Genomic DNA, 17,795 nt, shown 5'->3' with positions numbered 1-17,795 from the left:
ACAGAACTAAAGAATCATTCAGGTTGGAAAGCCCTCTAAGATCATCGAGTCCAACCATTTCCCCAGCACTGCCGCTGCCACCATTAACCCTTATCCCCAAGTGCCACATCCTCATGGCTTTTAAATCCCTCCAGGGCTAGTGATTCCACTACTGTCCTAGGCAGCCTTTGCCAAGGTTATGAGATTTTATTCTTATTTTTAAATAGAAAAAATATTCTAGGATCTTTCTAAAACAGCTTATAAAACTGTTTGGAAACGCTAATGCACCTCACCTGCATTTTTTTCACCCATTTCAAAAGCCTGGCACCAGGGAAGGTGAAGCAGTGAGGTGATGGGACAAGGGGGAATGGCTTCCCACTGCCAGAGGGCAGGGATGGATGGGATATTGGAAAGAAATCCTTCCCTGGGAGGGGGGTGAGGCCCTGGCACAGGATGCCCAAAGCAGCTGCGGCAGCCCCTGGATCCCTGGAAATGTCCCAGGCCAGGCTGGACAGGGCTCGGAGCAGCCTGGGACGGTGGAAGGTGTCCCTGCCCAGGACAGGAGGTGGAACTGGGTGAGCTTTAAGGTCCCTTCCAACCCAAGCCATGCCAGGATTCTATGTTTCTAAGGTCCCTTCCTGCCAAGTAATTCTGTGATCCTGTGAGGTTTGTGCCACTGATGCCAGGCTGTGTTAGGCGATCGTGACCTGACGGGAGTGGGAGCAGCAGAATCAGGTGCCGTTCCTCGGGATGCGCTAGGAGGAAGTCAAAGAGCTGTTCCAAGGGACCGGGACCAAGCCGGGAGCGCTGCCGGCAGCCGGAGGCGGGCCCAGCCGCGCCGCCGGGGCGGGCCGGGGCGGGCCGGGAGGTGGCGGCGCCGGTCCCGGTCTCGGCGGGGAGCGCTGCCGGAGCCGCACGGGCGGCAGGTACGGGGCACCGGGAGCCGGGGGGGCCGGGAGAGGCTGTGCGGGGTCGGTGCTGGCCGGTGCCTTCGGACCCGAGACGCTGCCGAGGGATGCCCGCGGGCATCTCTCAGCGCCCTCGGGCATCCCAGGGCAGCGTCTCGGGCCGAAGGGACCGGCTCGACGGGACTGCTGGTGGTGTATTTTACACTGCTACACACCTGAGGTCACCCGGTCTCTGCCGGGTTTTGCAGCAGCGGGACAGGTTTTCGTGCGGGGCAGGGATTTGGGGTGTACCTGGCGTGCAGCAAGGGGTAGTAATTCGGATTTAACCTTTATTTATACAGGGGGTTGCTTTAATGTCCCTGATAAAAGAGAATGGGAGCAAACCGCATCTTCCTGGAGTAGCTGAGTGTTTGGTTTGGTACTGGAAATGTGCCATCTCCCCCAGGATGGTGCTCCCAGTGAGGCAGAGTGTGCTCGCAGCATCCCAGGGGATGGAGTTGCTGGTGTTGGGGGTTTGCTCCTCTTACTGTCCAGGGTTCCCACCGTTCCTTGCCCAAGCAGCAAAGTCAATTTAGCAATATGACCTGACTGGCACATGAGGAGCACGGCTTGTGATTGTCCCACGAGAGAGAGAGAGGGACATCATGGGAACCACAGGATCATGGATTGGTTTGAGTTGGAAGGGACCTTCAAGTCCACCTCATTTCACCCCCTGCCCTGGGCAGGGACACCTTCCACTACCTCAGGCTGCTCCAAGCCCTGGGCATCCTGTGCCAGGGCCTCACCCCCCTCCCAGGGAAGGATTTCTTTCCAATATCCCATCCATCCCTGCCCTCTGGCAGTGGGAGGCTATTCCCCCTTGTTCCCCTTGTCCCCCCATGCCTTGTCCCCAGACCCTCTCCAGCTCTCCTGGAGCCCCTTCAGGCCCTGGCAGGGGCTCTGAGCTGTCCCTGGAGCTTTCTCCTCTCCAGGTGAGCAGGCCCAGCTGTCCCAGCCTGTCGCAGAGCAGAGGGGAGCTCAGGGCTGGGCAGGGGAGCGGGAGCAGAGTGCCTGGCACACGGCACAGTCAGGCCAGCGCTATCTGAGCTCCCAGACTGTAAATACTCCTGAGTGCTGCCCGCCTGCCCGCTGGCCTGGAGACCCGGAGGCGCCTGTGTGGGCTGGAGCCGTGGGCACTGGAGCTGGCACTGAGTGCCCTGGCCACTGTCCCTGCACAGCCCCAGCAGCACAGAGCATCTGCTGGGAGCTCTGATCCCACCTTGAGACAGGCTTTCCTTGCTCACTGACACGTGGCTGCTCCACTTTTCAAACTGCCAACCTGTAAACTTGTGAGGTCATAAAGGAAATTCCTCTAATTTGCAAAAATACCACTAGAGAGTATAGATGTGTCATTTAGGAAAACTAGGCTTTTCCCTCAGGGTTCAGGGGAGATGTCAGATGAGCAGCTGGTCATCAAAAAGGAGTGACTGGTGTGTCCCAGCAGAGAAAGTGCTGAGCAATCACAGTGTCACCAGGCCGGTAGTGTCAGCGTGGTTCTGCAGCCTGTATCTGACCCTGGAGCTTCCAGGAGTGGGCCAAGTTTTGCTCATGACTTTATTTCCTTCAAGTGGCAATTGCCCTAGGAAAACCCCAAAGGAGATTGGACAGAGTCAACAGGATCATTTCGTAATGTGGGAGTCTGATGTCACTGTGAGGTGGAGGAGTTTCAGCCAGGGTGATGCTGGGATGAGGCAGGGCTGGATTCAGCTGCTGGGACAGGAGGACACATCCACAGCACAGAGAAACTTCACTGGAACCAGGAGCAGGTTTCTCTTAGGATGGCTTTGGTCGTCACAGGGATGCAGGTGCTGCCAGGAGAGGGGCCATGGCACCCCGTGGTCGCACACAGGTCTCATGGCCCCGGGGTCAGCTCCAGACAGCCAGTTCAGATGACCCTGCGGTGACCAGAGCAGCCCGGAGCAGGGCACAGGTGTAAAGCAGTGCTGCCTGCCCAGAGCCACTTGCAAAGGGTTCAGGGCTGTGTGTCTGTCTAGGGGGTGGCACCTCTGTGCCCCCAGCCCTGCTCAGCTCCTGCTCCATCACTGCTCCTCTTCCTCCCTCTGGAGGGGCTGTGGGAAGGGGACACAGCTGTCAATGCACGGATGGAGAGTGGGTCCTTACACCCACCTCCTGTCACCTCTCTGCTCAGGTGCAGCCTGCTGATGGAGCAGAGCTGGATCCACTCCAGGCTGGCACCAAACCTGGCACCAACCCTGCCCTGAGCAGCTCTGGCCCCCGAGCTCTGAGCACTGTGCCAGGAAGGAGCCCCCATAACAGGGCCTTGGGGTTCACCCAGGCAGCTTCCAGCTGTCAGCAAGGAAGAAGCCTGTTTGGAAACCTGTTTGGAAAGAAAGGTAAGAAGAAAACTGTTAAAATGAGACTATACATCGCAAAAAAGTCATCCAGGCATATTCAAATGCAGCTTTTGCTTCTTGCTATTTCTATTATCCCATATAAAAAGGAATAATTTCTCCCAGCACTGGCAGGTTGATGAGTGACCCACAGAGACTGGCACACAAGTGGGGTCTCCCTGTGGCAGGAGCCAGTGGTTGGTGACAGCAGGGACAGCCGAGGGCACACAGCTGGCCAGCACCAGCCCGGCAGGATCCTGCCCCGCTTGGGGCAGGGGCTGGAAATTGCAATCTAATCTAAATCTTATATTGGCGTTCTTAAAAGGCAGAAAATATTTCCTTGTCTGCCTTGCTGGGCCCCCCAGGTTTAAATGAGCTCTGAGGTTTCGGTTCTGTAAAGCCAAGGCTGCCCTTGCTGGCCCCGGGCAGGGCTGGGCTGGGCTCACCCCACGGGGCTGGGGCAGCACCTCGTGGCTCAGGTCACTGCTCCCTCTCTCCTGGTACCTGCCCAAAACCCAGCCAGGCTCTGGTGCAAGGTGTGCTCCCTCCATGAGCTAACCACCCCCAGGCAACGGCAGGAGGAACCTCAGTGGCACGAGGCTGTGGAGGATGAGATGGTGAGGTTGGGAGTCCAGGGGCCCAAGTCCCAGGACACGGGTTCCTTGCAGAACAAAATCTTTTTCTATAGGAGTAGAGCCTGCCCTCGGATCTTAGAGGAAGCAGCTGGGATTTTTTCTTCCCAAAGTCCTCTCCCACAGAGGATCACCTACATCTAACATCACAGGTAACAGGCATGCAGTGAAAACCCTCACCTCTCTTTGTGTCATGGAGTGAGACTTCAAAATCTGTTGGGTTTATACTATTATCAAACTCTCTATGTGCTACTCAGGAGAGCTTGCAGATCTGACCAGCAGATCAAGGAATCAGTATCACCTTTTTTATTTTTGAAAGGTATGAAGAATCCACCTCCTTTCACTCCCCAGGGCCCGTGCACACCTTTGCTGCCTTCTTTGCTCACCTGGAAGTAATGCTGTGTCACTCTCATTCCTGCTGCTCCTTAGTAAACTATTGCTGCATTATTCCAGCACTCTTCCTCCCAGGATGGGGCCTATTCCCAGCATTAATCTTTAACTCTGCTCTCCTGCAGCTTAAATCTGACAAATGTTCTGAGTGGCTGCCTCAAGTTCTTTTTGAAATCCTGCCTCGGGACATTAAGATTTAGTAACACAGATTCTAACCTTAAAATAGCAGCACAAAATGTTCTATTTACTCACAAAATGAATGCCAAGTATGCAGCATCCCTCACCAGAGCGGGGGAGTGGGGGGGCCGTACTGATAATATCTGACAGACAAAGGAATTTGGTGGAAAAAAAACAATCTGGTGTCCCTCCTCCAGCAGGCAGCAGCCCTGGACAGCATTCCTGGTCCTGGGAAAGGTGCTGCTGCTTCCAGTTCCTCTTCTTCTGTCCCTCTGAAAGCTGGATGCGCTCTGATACTTCTTACTTTAAACAAAAATTGTCTCAGGCTCCATGTGAGGTTGGAGCCTGAACGCTGTGAGCCTGAGCTCGGCCCAAGCCAGCTCCTGCGTGTACTGCTTGGTCCATCTAGTGTTGGCTGAGGCTGGGACAGCATTCCAGCTGTGTCAGTGTGCACACAGCATTCCCACTCCCTGAGCAGCACCTGGGCTGGCATTGCCACACTGCAGGGCCTTGGCCATGCTCGGGAGCCACCAGGCACGGCCACGTCCCGCAGGTCCCGCTCACTCAGCTCTGGTGGGACCAGCAAGAACACAAAATGTGACAAAAGCATTCACCACCTTTGGAACTGCCAGTCCCAGAGCTCTCCTGTGTCCTCCCAGGAGGCTGGGTGCCATGTGGCTGCCATGGCATGACCCTGCAGAACATCTGAGTTTTGCCAGGGTCACAAACCATGGCCGTGCCACGGCAGTGACCGTCCCACTCCTGCTGTGCTGACAGCACCTGGTGTGGCACAGCCCTGCTCCTCCTCAGAGCTGGTTTGATGTGTTTTCTCCTGCTCACAGGCAGCAGCATGAACCTGAAGAAGTACCTGGTGCGGGCGCTGCATCGCCTGCAGAAGGGCCCTGGTTACACCTACAAGGAGCTGCTGGTCTGGTACTGCGACAACACCAACACCCACGGCCCCAAGCGCATCATCAAGGAGGGGCCAAAGAAGAAATTAATCTGGTTCTTCCTAACGTTGCTCTTTGCATCCCTGGTGTTCTGGCAGTGGGGCATCCTCATCAACACCTACCTCTCCTACAATGTCACCTCGTCTCTCTCCATTGGCTTTAAGACCATGAAGTTCCCTGCAGTCACCATCTGCAACGCCAACCCCTTCAAGTAAGTTTTTCTTCTCCCAGTTTCCCCATGTGTGCCCTAACCCCTCAGAAACATTGCCAGTGTGACGTACCTGTCTGAGACATCACGTTAGGAGCATCAATGGAGTCACCAGGTGGCCCTAAAAACAAATGAAGAACAATATGAAAATGAATGGCTCAGGGCCAGAGGAAGTTCATCTGCCTGCAAGCTCTCCTGGGCTTCATAGAATCCCAGAACAGTTTGGGTTGGGAAGGGACCTTCATCTCATTTCACCCCCTGCCCTGGGCAGGGACACCGTCCACTGTCCCAGGCTGCTCCAAGCCCTGTCCAGCCTGGCCTGGGACACTTCCAGGGATGGGGCAGCCACAGCTGCTCTGGGCACCCTGTGCAAGAGCCTCCCTACCCTCATGGGGCAGAGTTTCTTCCTAACGTGGTTTCTGCACCATATCAGTCAATCTAATGAAGGTTTTTACCTCCCTGCCAACACTCCTCAGCTCATAAAATAACCAAATTCAGCTCATCTTTCCCAGCCAGAATCAGTCCTTCTATCTTTCCCCACAATTTCTTTCCTTCCCCTTCCTCGCTGTGAGCATTCTTCTCATTGCACATACTCCAGTCACTAAGGGCTGGTTCCACAGTCCTGTTTGCCAGGAGCCACAGAGGCAGAACTGAATTGTGATTTCAAAGGAGTCACTGATTTTCATTAGAGTTGCTTTAAATTTATAGTTGTTTTAAATCCATGTAAGAGTGTAGCCCAAGGCAAGATGCTCTCAGCCAACACAGGAATTGCTTAGGGGTAGTTTTTCCTCCCTTTGCTAGAGGTGTTTTGTGTAAACTGTAGTGAATTACTGAACTAGAACCCATGTGGCCCAGCACTGGTGTGTTCAGCCCTGCAGCACTCCCTGTTTATCCTCCCACTGCCCTTCTGCCCAGCTGCAGCCTGCTGGGACACCAGTGTCCAAGCTGGCCGTGCTCTGCATGGAGGCTCCCGTTGTCCCCCAGTAAATTTAGGCAGCACTCAGGTCCCCAGGAAGGTCCAAGCCAGCAGCGTGGCGGGGAGCTGCCACGTGTCCCCAGCAGCATGGCACTGGCTGGTCCCAGCTCCCTGTCCCGCAGGTACTCGGAGGTGAAGCCCCTGCTGAAGGAACTGGACAGGCTCATTGAGGCGGCGCTGGAGAGGATCCTGCAGCCCACGCCAGGCAACAGCAGCGAGAACGTGTCCCTGCCACTCGACCTGGAGCTCTGGAACCAGATCCCCCTGGTCCTCATCGACGAGCACGACAAAGACAATCCCATCATCCTGGACATCTTTGAGACCAACCAGACTGCTGCAGGCAGCGAAACTGCCGTGGACAACAGAACCAGTGTGAGCAGTGACACTGCTGGGAGCCACCAGCTCTCTGGGGGCAACGAAACCATGGACAACGAGACCACTGAGGGGAACCAAACCACTGCTGCACCTGCCCCAACCAACACCACACCAGAAGAGAAGAAGTACAAGCTGGCAGTGAAGCTGGTGAGAGGGGTCCCACAGTGGCAGTGGGCAGAGATGAGGGATGGGTGCCTCGGCAAGGATGCAGCGGGGAGATCTGTGTCCTCCCCATTGCCACTCTGCCCTGGGGCTCTGGTCTGGCTAGGCCAGGTCTGGGGACTGCCTGTGCCCAGACCCAGCCCTGCTGCAGGCTGAACCCAGGACAGAGCCAAGATGGTCCCTGCAGGCTCCCAGACACCTTCACCCCTTCCTTGGGCCAGGCACTCAAAATGCCAGGGAGAGGCTGTGGCTGCTGCCCCATCCCTTTACTGCTGCAGTCAGCAGTGCAGAGGCACAAGGTGGACCTGGAGCCCCTCACCCCTGCTCCCATGGGGCAGACCTCGGAGGCTGGGGAAACTCCAGCCTTAAAGAATTGGTCCAAAATTGCCATTTTCTGTTAACTTGTGGGGTCACCCTGGGGAAGATGTATAACCTGCCCAGCAGGGAAATGTCCCTGGGGAAGGACGCTGTAATGACAGCCAGCTCGGTGTGACAGCAGCCTGTGGCTCCCTCAGGCTGAACCCCTCAGTGCCTGGGAGCTGCAGGCAGGGCTGGCATCTGGGCGAGCACATGGGGAGGGGGTCAGGCCATGGCCCTGCCGTGCCCCCGGGGGCTCAGGGCTGCCTGCTCTGTGTCCCCAGTGCAGCCACCAGGGCTCTGACAACTGCACGTACCGCAACTTCAGCAGCGCGGCGCAGGCGGTGACCGAGTGGTACATCCTGCAGTCCACCTCCATCCTCTCCAAGGTCCCGCTGCACGAGAAGATCAGGATGGGCTACCAGGCAGAGGACATGATCCTGGCCTGTCTCTACGGGGCCGAACCCTGCAACTACAAGTAGGTGCACACGAGCTCCCTGCTCCTTTTCGTCCCTGCAGGAATGAACAGCATGCGGGTTCCTTTCTCTTTTAAGGTATATATCAGCTACTAATGAGATTGCTGCTGATTCACAGCTCTAACAACACTTCCCAGAGGTTTTCTGGATGTAATCCTGAAACGTGTTCTTTTGGAACAGTGCTGGCTGAGTTAGAGTTTTGGATGGGCTGTTTTGCTCATGACATATCAAGACCAGCAGCACCCAGGCTATGCAGTGATAACCAGTGCTGAGTCAGCAGCATGGCCCCCAGTTACAGCCCCCCTCCCTTTTGCACAAGGCTCTGAGAAATGCATTTTAGCCAACTTTGTTTCCTATGAATCCCAAGTTCCCATCTGCAGTGCTGAGGAAGGGGAGTATCAGTGCTGGGATCTCCCACGTGGGAAGAATGACGTGTGAACTCCAATGATTTCAGAAGGCTAATTAATTACTTTATTGAACTATATTATACTATATTACAATAACAAGAACTGTCACTAACTACCTATAATCACTAACTAACTAACTAGAAGACCCGTGACTCTCTCCCGAGAGTCCCGACACACACATGGATCCAATTGGTCCATTAATCCAAAACACCATCACCAGAATCCAATCAAGCAATCACCTTGGGTAAACAATCTCCAGACCACATTCCACATGGGCACAAACAGGAGCAGCGAATAAGATAAGAATTGTTTTGATTCTCTTTTCTCTGCTTCTCTCACAGCTTCTCTCAGGAGAAATCCTGAGAAAGCCAAGTCTCTCTCTGTTCAGAGGGTATGTGAATACCACGGGGGAGCACACAGCAGCACCCCAGGCTGTGGGGAGCCCTGTCCCTTCTGCAGCAAGGGCGACCAAGAACTGTCCTCAAAGCACGAGCCATAATGCCAGCCCAAACCTGTAAGCACAGCTCAGACTGAGCAAGTGTTCCTCTCACCTGTGTGACAAATGTTCCTCTCCATCCAACTGAGCGTTGTCCCCAGGGCCATGTCCCAGCAGACACCTGTACCTTGCCATGCCTTTTTTTCAAAAGCAGATGGGTTGAAGTGCGATCAGCTGTAGTCCCTGTGCTGATAGGAACACCTTTGCAGGTGTTCAGCAGATGAGGCAATGGGAGGTGAACCCCAGCACAGCTGGGCCCACTTTCTGCTTCCCGTCACACCCCTTTAGTCCTCCCGAGAGTCACGGTTTTCTGTGTATGATTCTTCCAGGAATTTCACCCAAATCTACCACCCAGACCACGGTAACTGCTACATCTTTAACTGGGGCATGGATGAAGAGGCTCTGAACTCTTCCAACCCTGGGGCTGAGTTCGGTAAGGGAGCACTCTGTGGTGGAGGGGGGGCTGGAGGGGCAGACGTGAGGGCTCTGTCTCTGGGTGCCCATTTCTGTCACTCAGGACAGATTTATGATTCCTCTGTCCCTGGAGCACTGCAACAGGGAACAGAGGCTTTCCAGAAGGGGATGAGCCCCAAAAGGAAAATGTGCCACACAGAAAAAAGTGACTACAGACACGTAGCAGAAGGGCATCCTCTGGATATTTGAAATATCTGAGGCAGCACCTGACTGTTCCCAGCTATTGCCATTCTGGGCATTCACCACCATAAGTGTTCCTGCACAGGTCAGGCTGCCATGGCAGCCAGACCTGGCTCTTCCCAAGGAACAGGGAGAAGAAAATAGACTCCCTTCCTTCCCCGAGCCTCACCTTCCAATACAATTCCTGTTGTGAGTGTTTTGTCTGGTGTCCCAGGGCTGAAGCTGATTCTGGACATCAGCCAGCAGGACTACATTCCCTACCTGTCCTCTGCCGCTGGGGCCAGGCTCATGCTGCACCAACAGAAGAGCTTCCCCTTCCTCAAGGATCAGGGCATCTACGCCATGGCTGGGACAGAAACCTCCATTGGAGTGCTGGTGGTATGTGTGGCATTCCTCGGGAGCAGATTGTCTGAGAATAATGTTATCTGATGGGACCAAAACCAAGTTTGCTTTAAGTCTTGGCTGAACTGGCTCAAACCAAAGGAGACAAGGTACACACCTGTCAGGGGCTGGAGCGCTTTATGGAGGATTTTATGTAACTGTCCTGGCAAAGTGCTTTATTGAGGCCGGAGTTCTGGACTCAGGTCGTGGTTATCTCTTTCTCCAGCGTGTCAGAGGGCGCTTTGCCAGCCCCTGAACAGCCTCGCCTGCCTGGACCCACCCAGGGCAGGGGCTGCAGCCTCCTCAGCTCTGCCACCACTGACTCTTCATTTCTAGCAAAGGCAGTGGGGAGCACAGAATTACAGAGCCTCTGGAAAATGGGCACAGGGACCTGTGGAGCAGGATAGCCAGTCTGGGGTTTGGGTTTCTTTCCAGGATGAGCTGGAGCGGATGGGTTATCCCTACAGCGACTGCACCGTGAACGGCTCCGACGTCCCAGTCAAAAACCTCTACAGCCAGTACAACACCTCCTACTCCATACAGGTAAAACGGCCTTTTAAATCAAACAACACTCCTTGGGAAAAATCCTCAAAGCAGTCAAATCTTTGCCTGTCATGCAGGGTACTGGGGAATCATAAAGTCTTTCAAGTTCATCAAATCCAAGTATCAACATAGCACCACCACTGATAAACCATGTCCTCAAGTGCCACATTACATGGTTTTTGAACACTTCCAGGGATGGTGACTTCACCACTGCCCTGGGCAGCCTGTTCAAATGCTTTAGAACCCTTTCCATGAAAAACTTTTCCTAATATCTGATCTAAGTCCCACATGGCTCTGTAGGAACAGTCACTGAGGCTCTGGGAAACTTCTGCTGAGACAATGTCAAAGTGACACTTCTCAGGAGCTCGTGTTTTGTGTACACAAGTGATATTTACCCCTGACAGGAGATGAATACAAAGGAGAGAGTCTCCCTCTGAACACTCCTGCGATCTTAACTTTTTTCTCTTTGGGGGAATCAAGTAATTTTTCACCCTGAAAATGCAGCTGGTTTGTATAGGAAGGGAAACAGCCTTTTGCTTCTTCATCACTCTGAAAATTGGATGAGAAAGTTGAGTGTCAGTAAACCTTGCATCTGTAGAAAATTAGAGTGCCAACACTAAGTGCAGGTTAATTTGTAACAGGCTGTGCTGGAGAGAGAAGCAGCTCTTGAAGGTGCGATGTGATAATAAGGGAAACACCCAAACCATTTGGGGTGATTCACAGATGCACCTGGAGATCAGGAGGGCTTTGGGCTGGCAGTGGTTTTATATTTCTACCTTTATATAATATAATAACAACTGGACCACTTCACCCAGCTTTTGAAGATGCTTGTATAAGGTTTAAGCAAACACTTGGAAGGATTGCATTATTCCCTAGAAGTGCAAACGCTGACGGAGTTCTGCGCCCATGTAATGCCACTTCAGAGCCCCCTCAGCAAAACCAGGCTCTTCCATCCCTGCCTGACTGCTCTGCACCCTGTGGACCTTTCCTATCACACAGAAATTCTCTGCTTTCCTACCCACAACTGTTAAATTTAATTATCTTCTCACAGACTTTGCTATTGCTTTGTGCTGCCTCGTGCAGGATCCCACTCCAGTCTCGGGTGATGAATGTCACGCCTCACCAAGCTAATGGCAGTGCTGCAGCTGGAGCTGCAGCCACAATCCTCCCCAGGAGAGCAGCACCGACACAAAGATCATTCATATGTCTGCTCTTTATGCTGAAGGATTTGGAAATTCCCAGCCCTTTGTCAGTGTTATGTAAAGCCTGGAGAGCACAGCCATATCTTTGGTGGAAGAGAACATTTGTATTCCCTTTTGGAAGCTTGAATATTACTTCTGTGAAGCCCTAAAATAATTGAGAAATGAGCAGTTTCTTGTGTGAGTGGGAGCGGGTGCTGAGCTCCCTCCATCTCCCACGAGGTCTCACGCAGGGCCAGCTCCCATGAATGGCCTTAAAAACTCCAGTGCCCAGCAAGGCTGGAAGAGGTTCTGGGCAGGAGCAGGCTCTGGCAGCCCCCACTTCCTCTGCACCTTCTTCCCTCTCTGTCTGCAGCCCCAAGATCTCCTGTTCAGTGCAAGAGGGAGGGAATTCCTGGGGCAGAGGGGCTCTGGGAGCCGCTGCCAGCCCAGCAGCACGGAGCTCCCGAGGGCCCAGCCCAGGTCTGAGCAGCCCTCTTCCCTCCCCAGGCCTGCCTGCGCTCCTGTTTCCAAACCCACATGGTGGAGATCTGTGGCTGTGGGCACTACATGTTCCCTTTACCCGAAGGGGTGAATTACTGCAATAACGAGGATAACCCAGGCTGGGGTAAGAGCTGCTGGGGGTTCTGGGGCCGGGCTCTGCTGCTGTCCCTGCAGCTCCTGCACGGCTGCTCCCTGTGGGACGTGGCCACCTGGGCCAGTGCTGGGGAGAAGGGGCCAGATCGGTTTGGGCTGTGGGCTGGGGGAGTCCTTGGGCACCAAAGAGAGAGAACACCGGCTATCACTCCAGGCCTCTGCACCCAAAAATTTTGGGTCCCCAGCAGGGGCAATAGAGGGTCCAGGGCTCCCCTGGGGTAGCACAGCTCTGTGCTGGCTGAGCCCAGGGCTGTGCCAAAAACACCGAGCCTGGGCAAGCTGGCTCTCTAAGAACCGTCACTGACGGTTTATTTTTAATTTATTAGTAAATTGTCTGAGTGTTTTGCCCAAGTTTCTCAAGGAAAGGAAAGTTGAAAGGGAAGATGGCAAATCTGTGCAGAATGGTCATACCTAATATTTATTTTGATAAATGAAACTGATATAACTCAGTAACTGGGTCCTTATCTAAACAGATACTTTAATTTTGTTTTCACCAAACAGCATATTGCTATTCCTCTCTGAGATCCAGCATAAAACAGCGTCAGATCTGCATTGACTCCTGTAAAGAAACATGCAAGTGAGTACCTGAGCCTGATCTGGATCTGTGGAGGTGGAGGGATCCTGCACTTTGACTCCCATCAGTCCTGACTTTCCTAAAAGGGCAGTGAACCCTGCAGGGCTGGTTTGCTGTGTGAGAACTGAAGTTCCAGAGACTTCAGAGGAGGGGAAATCTCCATACTAATGCTCTCCCTCTTCGCTCCAGTGACACGCAGTACAAAATGACCATCTCCATGGCGGACTGGCCATCAGAAGCCTCTGAGGTAACCCTGACTCCTTGGCCTGTAACAGACACTGGTGGCTCCTGTTCCCGGGCACATGGACGCTGGCTGTTGTCAGAGCTGGTGGCCAGGTCAAAGCACCTCTGCTAAAGTCCATGCTTTCCACACGCAGACCAGCAGCAGCCCCAGGGCATGAGGAGGAGGAGGGACCCCCACAGTGGCTCGTCCCCGTCCCAGTGCCCACGTCAGCCCAAGGCTGAGCCCACCTTCCACACCCCGTGCCCACACGCGGCAGGGGACTCCCCACAGGACAGGGAAGGAGCACCCGCTGCCCTGCTGAGGCAGAGCTGCCCTGCTCAGGTCCAGAGCGTCTCCCTCCACCTGCACACGGGGCCAGGGCTGCCTGGGACAGGGCACAGCACCCGCAGGGCTCGTGCTCTTCGGGAGCACTGGATGCCTCTACTCTTTCTGAACAGATTTTGTTTTCCTAGGACTGGATTTTCCATATTCTGTCTTATGAAAGGGATATGTCAACAAATGTGACTCTGGACAGGTGAGTGAAAGGAACAACCACTTTATCTTCTCTGCTGAGCCTGTTAACATCAGCCTGACACGAGCCTTGGCGCTGGGCCAGCGCACACGGGTGCGAGTGCGCAGGGAGGATGAGGTTTGCAGCCTGTTCACCCGGGACACATGAAAAGCAGATCCAAAAGGCACTTCATGCATGTCCTCTGCTCTCCAGAGCTGCAACCTGGGTCAGTCAAACTCAGACATGCAGTAAAGTAAAATCAGCCTTAAGGACAGTTCCAATGTCACAACGTTTGTCACTTCATACTGACGTCTTGGTGTCTCTATCCCACACTCAGGCTGGAGCAGAGGTGCAGGATGTTGACAGCCAGCTCCTCACTGGGGTGGGTTTTATTCTTTACAGGAATGGAATCATCAAGCTGAACATTTACTTCCAGGAGTACAACTACCGCACCATCTCGGAGTCAGCTGCCACCACGGTGAGTGCCCATGCCAGCCCTCCTGGCAGGGCAGGCACAGGAGCCAGCCAGCTGGGACGGGCAGGGCTCAGTGCCCTGGGGGACAGTCTGTCACGAACCTCGAGGCTGCTTTTTGGCACACCTGCTGTAATGAAGTGGATGAAGCCACCTCTGTCTGGTGGCTCACAGCCCTCAATTCCTTCCCCCACTCCACCTCCCGTCCCTGTCCCAGCGCTGCAGGAGGGACCCACAGCACTGGAGGGGCCCCAGCAGGGAGGTCCCAGGTGCAGGGGCATCACCCACATCAGCATGGCACACGGGGGATGGATCGGGGTGGGGCACAGCTGAGGGGCTCCACTGCCTCAGCTCACTCCGCTCTCCTCCCACAGATCGTTTGGCTGCTGTCGAGCCTGGGAGGCCAGTTTGGGTTCTGGATGGGGGGCTCGGTGCTGTGCCTCATTGAGTTTGGGGAGATCATCATCGACTCGCTCTGGATCACCATCATCAACGTGATCAGCTGGTGCAAAGGCCTGAAGCAGAGGCGGGCGCGGGCACGGTACCCGGACGTGCCCCCGACGGTGTCACAGCTGGTGGAGGCTCACACCAACCTGGGCTTCCAGCACGAGGCCGTGGGTGCCGTGCCCGGTTCCGAGGCGCTGCCCCCCGAGCCCGGCACGCCCCCGCCCAACTACGACTCCCTGCGCGTGCAGCCCCTGGACACCCTCGGCCCCGACAGCAGCACAGACACCGAGTGACCACGGGGTCCTGTCCGCTCCTGCCAGCCACCGAGTGACCACGGGGTCCTGTCAGCTCCTGCCGGCCACCAAGTGACCATGGGGTCCTGTCAGCTCCTGCCGGCCACCGAGTGACCACAGGGTCCTGTCAGCTCCTGCCGGCCACCGAGTGACCGCAGGGTCCTGTCAGCTCCCGCTGGCCACCGAGTGACCGCAGGGTCCTGTCAGCTCCCGCTGGCCACTGCCGGGCTGGGCACTTGCTGGGCAGCTGTCTATCTGTCCAAATTCAGAGGGAAGTAAAAGCCCAGGCTGTCCTCTCCTATGACTGATCGCTGGGAGGAATCTCTGCCTAATAAACCCTGCAATAAACCTCACAGAGTCAGGCTTTGTCTTCAGTGTGGAGAGCTTGTGTACATCAGTATTGCTGTAAAATCATGTCACTGTTTCTCGTCACCAGGTGGGTGGGAAGCAATTCCCAGCAAGCAGAGCAGGGTGGTGGCAGGGAAAGGAGAGGACAGGACGTCCTGACAGTGGATGCAAGGCCATGGCCTGGTAGATCACAGAGCCCTAGAAGAGTTTGTGTTGGAAGGGACCTTAAAGACTGTCTCATCCTGTCCCCTTCTCCAGCACTCTTGGCTGCAGAGATGTGGCACAGCGTGTGCCACAGCTGTGCCATACCGTGGAGCAGAGCCTTGGGATGGGACCAAAGCTACCTCTGACCTCTGAGTCTGCAGAATTTCCATTCCCACACAACTACAAAGGAAACTGAGCTCTCCCTTCACTGCTGGAGCCACTGGGTGCCCTGTTGTGTTGCTGCCCAGGGTTTGTACCACTCATGGTGCAGATGGACACAGCCGTCGGTGTGTGCCAAGAACGCGACTCCACAGAGACTCAGGTGGGAGGAAGCACCAGCCTGTTTAATTATCATTCTTGCAATAATAAAAAGTTGATCTAAAAGTTGCCTTTATCTTCCCTGCTGGCAGTGGGGGTAGTCCAGTGCTGGCATGAGGTTGATGGCAGTGGCTTGCAAGGGGGAGAACACAGGGTGCTCAGCCTGACATGAGGGCAGCCGGGGCCTCTGTTGGTCCCTGAGGGGCTGGGCTGAGTGGGGCAGTGAGGTCACCTGTCCCAGCTGGTTCTGGCCCCCAGGAGCTTTCCCAGGAACCCATCACAACCCACCAGGACCGGCCTTACTGAAGTACTTCTGCAGAAGTTCAAGAGGAAGCACAATCCTGTGGTTAAACCAGAACACGATGTTCTGGGCACGGCGCCCGGTGCGGGGTGGCTGCAGAGAGGGGGGTCCAGGATCCTTCTGCATGGCAAGCTCCCCAAGCACAGGGTGCTCCGGGGCAGAGCGTGCCCAGGGTCCTTCCAGCCCCTGGGCAGTGCTGGAAATGGTGGGCCCAGTTGCTGATGAGCACCAGCATGGCAGGACAGAGGAACTGGGGGACAGCCAGTGATGTGACAGCTGAGGTGCCACCAGCACGGCTGACTCTGCCCCACACAACAGAATTCTGTGTTCAAAATTCACTGAATCCAGAGTCAGGGAGTACCTCAACGTGTCCACACTCTGCCCCAGCCCCTTCTCCCCCAGCTGGTTCTCGTTTGAAAGGAGAAGGACCAACAGCCCCCAGACACACTGCTCTGTACAGAACCACCCCACCCAGGCAGAGCCTGAGCTCAGCGAGCCCCTACACCCACCGGAGTGCCAACAGGGCACGACAGGCAGCCAAAACATCTGTAAAGACAGAGGAATCCAGCCCCTACAAGCTGTCCTGGACTTCTCCTGTCTCCTGAAAGGAGCATTTCCGTCTCTGGGTACCACAAACACACAAGCACAGCCTCCTTTCCCACAGGAGAGCTCTAGTAAAGTGATGGCACTTGATCCTAAATCGCAGCTGAGTGGGAAACAAGGACCTGACACCCACCCCTCCTGAATCAATGCTCACTGCATGCAGTGCCATCCTTGGCAAAGGCCTCCGAAGGATAAAACAGTGAAAAACCAGAACACAGAGAGCACACTTCTTAAAACATGGGTAATGCTGAGAGCAAGAACCTGGGCATCTCCTCATTCTCACCAACAGGTCCCTGGGATGGGCAGCAGGTCCCAGGCTGCTCAGCCTGTCCTCATGACTCCAGCCCCAGCTGGCTGCCAGCCCGGGCCAACAGCAGCAGACAAGGAACAGCCCCCAAAACCCTCCCCAGCAGTGCTGGGGCAGGGGAAGGGTGGGAGAGGCACGGCCGGTGAGCTTCACCCTCCTTACAGCAGGAGTGAAGGGAACAGAGTGTTCTCTGCAAGACAGGGACAGCTCACCATTCCAGTCACAGCTGGCTTACGGAGGTGTCTGACATCTCATAAAAGTGGGAAGTGTCTCCAGTGCTTGGCTCCAGCTCTGTCCCAGCTGGACCCAGAGCAGCCTGAGCCCAGCTGAGCAAGGGGGTTTCCAGCTGCAGCAGCTCAAGACTCAGCTGCCATTCCAGTTTTGGGAGCTCCCTGTATTCTGCCCCATTGTCTCCCAGGAGAGCACACTAAGGCTACACCAGCTGTTTCACAAAAATCTATATAACAAATGGTAATAAATTCTACAAGGAAGCACCACTTTCCTTAAATTGCCAGGAAATTTCCTTACAAGCTTCATGGCTTTCAGCAGAATAGTGAAATTGCACTAGGAACAACCTACAAAGCTGGTTTTATTCTCAGGGCCGAGCTTTATCAAGCCTCAACTGGCAACTGAAGAGACCCTTCCTGACCCTGTACTTATGACAGCCCTGAGCAGTGGCCAATGCCTACAGGCAGCCCCCTCTGCACTGCATCTACCCCATCACCTCAGATACAGTACATTAAATTCTCTGAAAAAGCTGCCGCAAGGCGTGAACTCTACAGCACCTGCCAGAACATTTCCAGCACTCCTCAAGCTACTCAGGGTCATCCAGAGGTTTTGGGAAATTTGGCTGTAGGACATCTTTCCTTATTTCTGAAGATGGAAGAATGGAACAAGC

The 17,795-nt window shown here is 54.8% G+C and overlaps 1 protein-coding gene across 1 annotated transcript; it reads left to right on the top strand.

The window, feature by feature from the left end:
* Positions 1-875: 875 nt before the first annotated feature.
* On the top strand, positions 876-14,816 carry SCNN1B (sodium channel epithelial 1 subunit beta). Its single transcript, XM_068207405.1, has 13 exons — positions 876-905; positions 5,319-5,637; positions 6,733-7,132; positions 7,789-7,982; positions 9,213-9,316; positions 9,752-9,915; positions 10,354-10,461; positions 12,150-12,267; positions 12,798-12,873; positions 13,060-13,117; positions 13,567-13,628; positions 14,007-14,082; positions 14,451-14,816. Exons 2-13 carry the CDS (start codon positions 5,327-5,329, stop codon positions 14,814-14,816), a joined length of 2,037 nt encoding a protein of 678 aa, XP_068063506.1. The 5' UTR covers positions 876-905; positions 5,319-5,326.
* The last annotated feature ends 2,979 nt before the right edge of the window (positions 14,817-17,795 follow it).

This window comes from Anomalospiza imberbis, chromosome 16, assembly GCF_031753505.1.
Source record: "Anomalospiza imberbis isolate Cuckoo-Finch-1a 21T00152 chromosome 16, ASM3175350v1, whole genome shotgun sequence".
Classification (NCBI taxonomy): Eukaryota; Metazoa; Chordata; class Aves; order Passeriformes; family Viduidae; genus Anomalospiza; species Anomalospiza imberbis.
This window is presented reverse-complemented; position numbering and strand designations above follow the sequence as displayed.

Bases quoted from the DNA above. Each gene is read 5' to 3' on its own strand.
- SCNN1B (XM_068207405.1), top strand. From the start codon at position 5,327: ATGAACCTGAAGAAGTACCTGGTGCGGGCGCTGCATCGCCTGCAGAAG. The intron at 7,983-9,212 runs GTAGGTGCACAC...TGATTCTTCCAG, and splicing joins GCCGAACCCTGCAACTACAA to GAATTTCACCCAAATCTACC. The intron at 10,462-12,149 runs GTAAAACGGCCT...TTCCCTCCCCAG, and splicing joins ACACCTCCTACTCCATACAG to GCCTGCCTGCGCTCCTGTTT.